This window comes from Piliocolobus tephrosceles, chromosome 1 (assembly GCF_002776525.5).
Source record: "Piliocolobus tephrosceles isolate RC106 chromosome 1, ASM277652v3, whole genome shotgun sequence".
NCBI classification, from domain to species: Eukaryota; Metazoa; Chordata; class Mammalia; order Primates; family Cercopithecidae; genus Piliocolobus; species Piliocolobus tephrosceles.
This window is the reverse complement of record NC_045434.1, coordinates 85796739-85808272: the sequence shown is the minus strand read 5'-3', so window position 1 is coordinate 85808272 and position 11534 is coordinate 85796739. Positions and strand designations below refer to the sequence as shown.

The window sequence follows — 11534 nt, the reverse complement described above, 5'->3', positions numbered from 1 at the left end:
ATATATATATATATATAAATGTCACTGGATCAAAGCTAAGAAAAACTGTAAGAGAGCTGGGTAAATTCCATTTCCCTGAGATCCCAGAGGGTTAGCTATAAGAAATGAGAGCAAAAGCATTTTAGTTTATTATGGTCATTTTACTATTTTCTAGAAAAAAGTAGTGGGTAAAGTTGAAGTCTGTGTGTCTCTCCAGATACCCTGTATCATGCCCAAGAGTGGGACCCCAAAACATTTTGCTAGCAGTTTGTGCTTTTTGTAGGAATGTGACTGACACAGATATTCTAGCCCTGGAACGGCGACTGCTCCAAACCATGGATATGATCATAAGCAAAAAGAAAAGGTAAGATATCAACACTGTAAAACATCTGGACTCTGTTACAATTTCTCAACAAGAAAATTTGACTATGAATTGGTGCTGGCAGGGAATTTTATCTTGTTCATTTTTATTATAAGGTAAAGTACTATCAAAGATTTAGTGTTGGCTGAACACAGTGGCTCACACCTGTGATCCCAGCACTTTGGGAGGCCAAGACGGGAGGATCACTTGAGCCCAGAAGTTCAGGATTAGCCTGGTTAACATAGTGAGACCCCATCCCTTTAAAATAACAATAATAATAAAATTAAAAATATAAAAAAAATTTTTTTAAAGATTTAGTGTTTTATGTGAAAGAAAATTCTCAAATTCAATCTCATTTCTTGAATTTAGATCATTCTCCTTAGATAAATTAAATTTGTTTAATTTTTTAAATTGTAAATTGACAAATTATAGTTGTATATATTTGTGGCATACAAAGTGGAATAATTAAATCAAGCTCATTAACATATCTATCACCTCACATGCTTATTTTTTTGTGGTGAAAACATTTGAAATTTACTCTCATTGATTTTGAAATGTACAATACATTATTATTTATTATATTCATCATGCTGTACAGTATGTCGCAAAGAAAAAAAACCTTATTCCTCCTGTCTAACTGAAGCTTTGTACCCTTTGGCCATCGTCTCTCCATTCCTCCCACCCATCTAGCCTCTGGTAACCATCATTCTACCCTCTGCTTCTGTTGAGTTCATTGTTTTAGATTCCACATATAAGTGAGAATATGCAGTATTTTTGTCTTTCTGTGTCCAACTCATTTTGCTTAGCATGGTATTCTCCACTAACAAATGAAAGAATCTCCTTCCTTAAGCCTGAATACTATTCTGTTGTCTATATATGCCATATTTTCTTTATCCATTTTTCTGTTGATGGACATATAGATTGATACCATAACTTGGCTATTGTAAATAATACTGCAGTGAACATGGGTGTACGTATATCTCTTTGACATTTTACTGATCTCATATCTTTTGGGTAAATACTCAGAAGTGGGATTGCTGGATCATATAGCAATTCCATTTTCAGTTTTTGTAGGAACCTCCACAGTGTTTTCCATAGTGGTTGTGCTAATTTACATTTCCACCAACAATGTAATAAGGGTTCCCTTTCCTCAGCGTCCACACCAGCATTCTTTATCTTTTGCCCCTTTGATAATAGTCATTCTGACAGGTACGAGGTGATATCTCATTGTGTCTTAGTTTGCAGTTCCTTAATGGCTAGTATGTTAAACATTATTTGATATATCTATTGGTCATGTGTATGCCTTCTTTTGAGAAATGTCTATTCAGGTTCCTTGCCCATTTAAAAATCAGGTTATTTGTTTTCTTTTTATAGAGTTGTTTGAGGTCCTTATGTATTTTGTATACCAACCCCTTATCAGACATATGGCTTGCAGATATTTTCTTCCAGTCCGTAGGTTGTGTCTTCACTCTGCTAATTGTTTTCTTTTTTGCGCAGAAGCTTTTTATTTTGATGTAATCCCGTTTGTCTATTTTTGCTTTAATTGCTTGCGCTTTGGGGATTAAATCTGAAAAGTTATTGTTCAGAGCAATTTGTGTAGTTTTTCCCCTATTTTCTTCTAGTAGTTTTACAGTTTCCAGGCTTAAGTGTTTAGTCCATTTTGAGTTAATTTTTATATATTGAGTGAGATAAGGGTCCAATTTCATTCTTCTGCAGATAGATATTCAGTTTTCCCAACACCATTTAGTGAAAAGACTATCATTTTCCCAGTGTGTACATGTGGCACCCTTGTCAAAAATCAATTGACCATACATGTGTGGGTTTATTTCTGGGTTCTCTATTCTGTTCCCTTGGTCAATGAGTCTGTGCTTATGCTCATATCATGCTGTTTTAATTACTATTGCTTTGTAGTATAATTTGAAATAAGATAGTATGATGCCTCCAGCTTTGTTCTTTTGTTCATGATTGCCTTGGCAATTCGGTTTTTTCTGGTTCCATATGCATTTTAGGATTATTTTTTCTATTTCTATGAAAAGTGACATTGGAATTTTGATAGAGAAGGATTACATTAAATCTATAGATTGCTTTAGGTAGTATGGACGTTTTAACAATACTGATGTTCAACGAACATTCCAATAATGAACCATCCCACTTAAAATAGCTACAAGAAAAAATACTTAGGAAGAAATTTAACCAAGGAGGAAGAAAGACCTGGACACTGAAAACTATAAAACATTAATAGAAGAAATTGTAGAAGACACAAATAATGGAAAGATATTCCATGCTCATGGACTGGTGTGTGACTTTTGTCTTGATTTTTTTTTTTAAGACAGAGTCTTGCTCTGTTGCCCAGGCTGGAGTGCAGTGATGTGATTTCAGCTCACTGCAGCCTCCACCTCCCAGGTTAAAGCAGTTCTCCCCCCTCAGCCTCCCGAGTAGCTGGGATTATAGGCGTGCCACCACACCCAGCTAATTTTTGTATTTTTAGTAGAAAGGGGGTTTCACCATGTTGGACCAGGCTGATCTCAAACTCTTGACCTCAAGTGATCCGCCCGCCTTATCCTCCCAAAGTGCTGGGATTACAGGCGTGAACCACCACGCCCAGCCTTATTGTCCTGAATTTTTTCTACCTGGGAGGCTGAGGCAGGAGAATTGCTTGAAACTGGGAGGCAGAGGTTGCAGTGAGCCAAGATTGCACCACTGCACTGCAGCCTGGGGGACAGAACGAGACTCTGTCTAAAAAAAAAGTGAAGTTGTGACCCATGTCAAGTGTGGATGTATACTTTTAAGCCATTTCATACTAATACTGCTAAGGAATTGACTCTGATCTGTACATACTATAGCCCATTTCCCCTATAATGCATTGTCTGGTCAGGATCAGGAATGGTTTGTGGTCCAACAGTAGGTTTTATTAATTTGAGTGGCTCACAGAAGAATCAGCCTCCCAACATGACCCCATTAGCACAGTCCTTTACCCAGTGGAACTAACAGGGCAGATAGACAGCTAACATGACAACACTGGGGCCCTTAGGATTCATACAGTGCCCTTGCCATTTACCACAATATAGAAAAACTATTTTTGTTGTTTGCAAGTGGTTTTACAAAATAAAAATTTTTTTAATAAAAAAGAAAAACTGTTTTTGCAAACAGTCATAGTTGGGGAGCAGTAGTGACCAGAAAACCATATTTTACCTTAACAGTAAGAGGGCCAGTGAGATGACATACAAGAAAAGTAACATTTGTTATATACAAAAAAGTTAATGGTTTAAAGTGGGAGAAGGAAAGAGGCATATGTCTTCCCATTTGGAACAGTGGAGGAAAAAATGTTAACCTCTACCTTGAATTAGTTTTTCTAGGATCTCTTTGAAATTTTGTAGGGATGGGGAAAGAAACATATTCACTAGTGAAATTTCAGCACCACCCACAGCCACTCTCAAACGATAATAGAGGAAACTTCCGGAAATGACAGTGGAAAGAATTTAAGCCTTTCCTTCTACAGAAAATCATAAAAACTGGAAAAAATGTTAAAAGCAAGTATTTGAGGTCACTGGAAAATGAACAGAGGCAGGTAGAAATTTGAGAAGAGCATCAGGTAACTATTGCAAGTTTATGGCTTTCTTGCCTGGAAGTGCTCCTCAGCCACCACCCACCCTCCCAGCACCCACTCAAGCATGCAGATTGATAAAAGTTTAAATCAGCTGAGTAACTGAAAATTTAAAGGGGAAATTTTGGAAATGAGGGAAATGCAGAAAGACTATGATCTAAAATCTCAGTATAAACCCTTCCCAAATCCCTGTGTCATCATTAAATAATGTATTTCCATGGTAAATACCAAAGAGCCTGAGGGAAAATAGGCAGAAACTGGAAGAGAGTCTACCCTTGATATACTGAACTGCTTCTTGGTGTGATTTGCAAGGTTGCTGTGCCTTTGATTGAGTGCATTTTCTGAGCTATGTGCAGGTTGAACACACAGCTTGGATGACAGAAAGTGAAAGCCTTACTGGCTTGAGGTGTCAGAGGGTAGAACTCAGGACTGGCAAAGCAATTGAAAATTTAGGAGAGATCCCCAGAAGCAAAAGATCCACAGAGAGGATAAGCCCTAAAATATGACTATAGAATCTGTCCAGACTACCACTACCCTACACAAGCTCAAGCTCAGTGGAGACTGTCAGGGAGTTAGGCTAAAAAAGGAGAAGCTAGAAACCAGGAAACTGAGCAGAAACATTAGCTGCTGCAGGTATGACAGATTTCACAGTTTGAGTCTAAGTAAATTAACTGCTTACTAGTACCAAAAAATTAACAGTTCTCAGAAAAACAAAACAGATTCCAAAGTCACTACAACATATTACCTTCAACTAAAACTTGCTAGACATGTAAAGAAACAAGACTATATAACCCATGTTCAAGATAAAAAGCAGCCAATAGACACTAACTCCAAGTGGATCCAGATTATAGATTTAACAAAGACTTGAAAGTAACCATTACAAATATATTCAAAAAAGTGAAGGAAAGCATGATACAAGTGAAAAGAGAGAATCCCAACAGAGAAATGGAAACTTTTAAAAAACAACAAAATAGAAATCCAAAGACTGAGAACTACAGTAACTGAAATAAAAATTTTACTAGGCTGGCTTAACAGGAGAATTGAGATGACAGAAGAATCAGATCAATAAAAATACAGACTGGGCATGGTGGCTCATGCCTGTAATCCCAGCACTTTGGGAGGCCGAGGTGGGTGGGTCACCTGAGATTAGGAGTTTGAGACCAGCCTGGCCAACATAGTGAAACGCTGTCTCTACCAAAAATACAAAAATTAGCTGGGCGTGGTGGCACGTGCCTGTAGTCACAACTACTTGGGAAACTGAGGCAGGAGACTCTCTTGAACCCAGGAGGCAGAGGTTGTAGTGAGCCGAGATCAAGCCACTGCACTCCAGCTTGGGTGACAGAGCGAGACTGTGTCTTAAAACATAAAATAAAAAATGAGATAGATTAATAGAAATTATTTAATCTGAAGAGAGATAAAAGATTGAAGAAAAATGGCCAGGTAATCCCAGCACTTTGGCAGGCCAAGGCAGGCGGATCACTTGAGGTCTGGCCAACATGGCGAAACCCTGTCTGTACCAAAAATTTAAAAATTAGCTGGGTGTGGTGGTAGGAGCCTGTAGTCCCAGCTACTCAGGAGGCGGAGGCAGGAGAATGGCTTGAACCTGGGAGGCAGAAGTTGTAGTGAGCTGCAGTCTCACCACTGCACCCCACCCCAGGTGACAGAGCGAGACTCTGTCTCAAAAAGAAGAAAAAACAAACAAATATTTTTTTAAAAAAAGATTGAAGAAAAATGAACAAAAGTCTCAGTAGGAGACAATATCAAGCAGTCCAACATTATTAGGGTTGGAGTTCTAGAAGAAAAGGAAAGGGGCAGAAAAAGTATTTAAAGAAATACCAGCCCAAAACATAAGAAAACTACACCTACGTGTATATATAGTGAAACTGCTAAAAGACAAAAATAAAGAGAAAATCTTGAAAGCAGCAATGGAAAACAAAAGTAATGGTTATTCAGCAACATTGTAGAATATTTAAAAAAATACAAAAATCAATTGTAGCCAGGAGCAGTGGTGCATGCGCCTGACCAGCTACTCAAGAGGCTAAAGCAAGAGAATTGTTTGAGCCCAGGGGTTTGAATGCAGCCTGAGAGCAATATAACAAGACCTCATCTTGAAAATCAAATTTTTTTGTTGTTGTTGTTGTTGAGGCGGAGTCTCGCTCTGTCGCCCTGGCTGGAGTACTGTGGCCGGATCTCAGCTCACGGCAAGCTCCGCCTCCCGGGTTCACGCCATTCTCTTGCCTCAGCCTCCCTAGTAACTGGGACTACAGGCGCCCGCCACCTCGCCCGGCTAGCTTTTTGTATTTTTTAGTAGAGACGGGGTTTCACCGTGTGTTAGCCAGGATGGTCTCGATTTCCTGACCTCGTGATTGGCCTCCCAAAGTGCTGGGATTACAGGCTTGAGCCACCGCGCCCGGCCGAAAATCAAATTTTTTTAAATCAATTGTCTTTCTATAAGCTAGCAATGGACATGTGGACATCAAATGTTTAAATACACTACTTACAATCACTCACAAAATGAAATACCTAGGTAGAAGTCTAACAAAACATGTATACAGGACCATTTGCTGAAAATTATAAAACTAATGAAAAAAATCAAAGAAGATACAAATAAATAGACATACCATGTTAATAGATTGGGAGACTCAACATAGTAATGATGTTAATTCTCCCCAAATTGATATACAAATTTAATGTTATTCATTTCAAAATCCCAGCAAGATTTATTTGTAGATATACACAAAACTATTCTAAAATTTGTACAGAAATGCAAAATAACTAGAATAGTTAAAACAATTTTTAAAAAGAGCAATATGAGAGGAATTTGTCTACCTGATCTTAAAACATACAGCTACAATAATCAAGACTGTGGTACTGGTAAACATAGATCAGTGGAACAGAAAAGAGAACCCAGAAATACACATGGCCAGGCACAGTGGCTCACGCCTGTAATCCCAACACTTTGGGAGGCTGAGGCAGGTAGATCACCTGAGGTCAGGAGTTTGAGACCAGCCTGACCAATATGGCGAAACCCTGTCTCTACTAAAAATACAAAAATTAGCTGGACGTGGTGGCATGCGCCTGTGGTCCCAGCTTCTTGGGAGGTTGAGACAGGAAAATTGCTTGAATCCAGGAGGCGGAGATTGCAGTGAGCTGAGATTGTTCCACTGCCCTCCAGCCTGGGCAACAGAGCAAAACTCCGTCTCAAAAAAAAAAAAAAAAAAGAAAGAAAGAAAGAAATACACAAATACGCCCAGCTAATTTTTGACAGAGATGCAAAAGCAGTTCAGTGGAGGAAAGATAGCCTTTCACCAAATGGTGCTAGAGCAATTAGGCATCCATAGGTTAAAAAAAAGAATCTAAATCTAAGTCTTACACCTTATATAAAATTAAAACAGGCAGGGCACAGTGGCTCACGCTTGTAATCCTAGCACTTTGGGAGGCCGAGGCAGACGGATCACTTAAGGTCAGGAGTTCAAGACTGGCCTGGTGAACATGGCGAAAGCCCCCTCTACTAAAAATACAAAAAATTAGCCAGGTGTGGTAGCGGGCACCTGTAATCCCAGCTACTGAGGAGGCTGAGGCATGAGAATTGTTTGAACCCTGGAGGTGGAGGTTGCAGTGAGCCGAGATCCACCACTGCCCTCCAGCCTGGGCAACAGAGCAAGACGCCATCTCAAAAAAAAAAAAAAAAAAAAAAATTAAAACAGATAATAGACTAAAATGTAAAACTATAAAACTTTCAGAAAAAAAAAAAAACAGAAGAGAATCTTTGGAATCAAGGGCTAAGCAAAAAGTTATTTACTTGATACCAAAAGTAAAATCCATAAAAGGAAAAATTGATAAATTGGACTCCATCAAAATTTAACACTTTTGCTCTGTAAAAGACTGTTAAGGCCGGGTGTGGTGGCTGACACCTGTAATCCCAGCACTTTGGGAGGCCAGAGTGGCTGGATCACAAGGTCAGGAGTTTGAGACCAGCCTGGCCAAGATGATGAAACCCCATCTCTACTAAAAAAAAAAAAAAAATGCCAGGCATGGTGGCGGGCGCCTATAATCCCAGCTACTTGGGAGGCTGAGACAGGAGAATGGCTTGAACCTGGGAGGCAGAGGTTGCAGTGAGCCAAGATGGAGCCACTGCACTTTAGCCTGGGCAACAGAACAACACTCCTTCTCAAAAAAAAATAAAGACTGTTAAGTGCATGAAAAGATAAGCTACCACTGGGAGAAAATATTTGCAAGCCACTTATTTGAGAAAGCACTAGTATCTAGAATAAAAAACATTCAAAGCTTACATTAAAAAATAAGCAGTGCAGTTAGAAAATAAGCAAAAATGATGAATGTTTTATTGTAGAGGATATACAAATGGCACATAACTGCATGAAAAGTTGTTCAACGTTGTTAGCCAATATGGATTCAATGTTAGCCATTATGGATATGCCATTAAAACCAAATTGAGATATCACTACACACCTGTCAGAATGGCTAAAATAAAAATTAGTGACAACACCAAATACTAATAAGAATGCAGAGCAACTGGATCACTCACACATTGCCGGCATCCATGTAGAGTGGTATAGTCCCTCTGGAACACATTTTAGCTCTTTCTTTAAAAGGTAAACATGCAGTTAACACACCCTAACAATTGCACTCCAGGGCATTCATCCAGAGAAATGAAGATTTATGTTCACACAAAAAAATGTACTTGAATGTTTATAGCAGCTTTATTCATAGTAGCTCCAAAACTGGAAACAAATGAGATATTCTTCAGTGGGTGAATGGTTAAACAAACTGTGGTACATTCATGCCATGGAATACTACTTAGCAGGAAAAATGAACAAGCTATTGATACACGCAACAACCTGGATAAATCTCTAGAAAATTATGCTGAGGGAAAAAGAATCCCCAAATAATATATACTGTATGATTCTAGTTATATATACATTTTTGAAATGACAAAATGGCAGAAATGGAGAACAGATTCATGGTTGCTGGAGTTAAGGAATTGGAGGTGGGAGGGAGATAAGCTGTATAGGTGCAGCCTGAAGGATCCTTGTAGTGATGGAAATGTCCTGTATTGTGACTCTATCAGTGTCAGTGTCCTGGTTATACTAGAGCTTTGCAAGATGTTTCAGTTGAGGAAATCTGGGTAAAGGGTACATAGAATCTCTCTGTGTTTTTTCTCAAAACCACATTATGAATCTACAATTATTTCAAAAGTTTAACTAAAAAAAAAAAATGGCTGACTTCCTACTAGAAACAGCAGAGACCAGAAAATAATTGACTGATATTTAAACCACAATAGACATTTTTTAGCTTCTTCTCTTGTACACTACCACCAAACCTCAGCCTAGTGCATATGTTTTTCCATATTAGGAACTTTTAAATGACATTGGGCTAATAACAAATAGATAATTTCTTGTAAGCTACCCTTGTTATAAAGAGTCAATAGTGATGTTGATAGTAAAGAAAAGTTGAAGATGAAGGTGATCTAATTCTATAGTACCTCATATTGTTGGAGATTTTTAAATTTCTTTTCACATTTCAGAAGGTTTAATATTGTTACCTTCTTAAATATATGATCATTTCTTTTTCATCTACAATTCATTTGATAAGAGCAAAATTGATTTAGAATTAATAGATTCTTGATGCAATTGAAAGTAAAAGTGAATTGTTTAAAACAAGGCCATGCTTGTCTATGTGCCTCTAACTTTCACTTCTAGTGATTACACTTCTTTGCCTATTATGAGACCACAGCACAGTGTCAGTCACCTTTACGTACTCAATCGATTCCACTCCACAGCCAGTCATTAGTGTTTGTTGTATTGTAGACACTGAAAATAAGAACAGTAGAAATGAGCTCTGTGCTTCCTCTCTCACAACTGCCTCCCTTAATCCTGCATGTTAAGCTGAAATGAACTATTAAATGAATGGAATAAAATCCTTGCTTTCTTTATGTATGTGTTCTAGCTTTTTCAACTATGAAAATACAAAAACCTAGAATTACTAAGCCTTAATCTTACAAGTCAGAATCTCCCTAGGTCTGAGCCTCTTCTTGGTTGTTTATTACATCTTCCCAAAATGGTGAGTGATAGTAGATGTGCAGTTAGAAGAAAGGCAAAAAGAGCTAAAAGAGCTGTGTTTCATTCACTCAGTATCCAGGCAAAGGTCATTTTCAAAAGGAAACAGTTAAGTCAACATGGCTGACATTCTTTCTTGTTAATATCATTTTAGCTAATGACTCAAAGAATTTCACCCATAGAAATATCATTTGATCTTTGGTACCATTGGTGCTGTTTGTATTAGTCCCAGGCATAAAAACCAATGCTGCTTCTTGCTCTTCACCGTTTTTATCTTTTGCCTCCCAAAAATATCCACCTTGAGTTACATTTTTCTTTGGTCCTGCTACTCTATTTTTGTTAGACTCATCCTAGTTCATTTTATGCCTGTAGGCCTTGGCCCATTAAACCCTTTAAATAATCAATTATGTACAAATGATCTTTTTTTTGATCCTCACTAGGACCCTGTTAATACCTTTGTGGTGGGTTGGGATATGCCAGCAGCTACCACTGTACTAGTCGGTCCTCCACAGACTGAGAGGACAAAGAGTGATACGTTTCCTGTTGATTTATTCAGTCATAGGACAGATTACAGAAGGTGAGGGTATTGGACTTAGAGACTAATATTTTAGACGGGGATGGGTTTATGCAACTTTGCTATTTTTTTTTTCCTTTTGTCTGCCTTTGAAAAAGAAGGAAGAAAACATGTATTTCATTTCTAACTCTGTATTTGGTCCTTTAGTTAGGTATGTTAGCTGGTTTTTTTTTTTTGTTTTTTGTTTTTTGTTTTTTTTTTGAGATAGAGTCTCACTCTGTCACCCGGGCTGGAGTGCAGTGGCGTGACCTCAGCTCACTGCAACCTCTGCCTCCTAGAGTCACGCAGTTCTACCTCAGCCTCCCAAGTAGCTGGGATTACAAACATGGGTCACCATGCCCAGCTAATTTTTGTATTTTTAGTAGAGATGGGGTTTCACCATGTTGCCCATGCTGATCTTGAACTCCCAACCTCAGGTGATCCACCCACCTCAGCCTCCCAAAGTGCTAAGATTACAGGTGTGAGCCACCACGCCCGGCCAGGTATGTTAGCTGTTTTATTTTGTCTTTAAATGGTAACTGTAGTAATTAAACTACGTATAACACACGTTGTAGTTGACAACATGAATTCATATATATTATCTCATTTATCTTCACAACCATCCAGAGATGAGGAAATGAAAACTCTTTTTTTTTTTTTTTTGAGACAGAGTCTCCCTCTGTCGCCCAGGCTGGAGTGCAGTGGCCGGATCTCAGCTCACTGCAAACTCCGCCTCCTGGGTTTACGCCATTCTCCTGCCTCAGCCTCCCGAGTAGCTGGGACTACAGGCGCCCGCCACCTCGCCCGGCTAGTTTTTTGTATTTTTTTTAGTAGCGATTGGGTTTCACCGTGTTCGCTAGGATGGTCTCGATCTCCTGACCTCGTGATCCGCCCGTCTCGGCCTCCCAAAGTGCTGGGATTACAGGCTTGAGCCACCGCGCCCGGCCGAAAACTCTTAAG

The 11534-nt window shown here is 38.8% G+C and overlaps 1 protein-coding gene across 2 annotated transcripts in view; it reads left to right on the top strand.

The window, feature by feature from the left end:
* The window catches only part of LOC111531403 (Golgi pH regulator), a 42646-nt gene that overhangs the window by 10616 nt on the left and 20496 nt on the right, over window positions 1–11534 (top strand). For both annotated transcript variants that reach the window (XM_023198656.3, XM_023198657.2), the window contains exon 4: window positions 263–343. In XM_023198656.3, the coding sequence (XP_023054424.1) occupies window positions 263–343 (81 nt within the window). The remainder of the gene's footprint in view (window positions 1–262; window positions 344–11534) is intronic.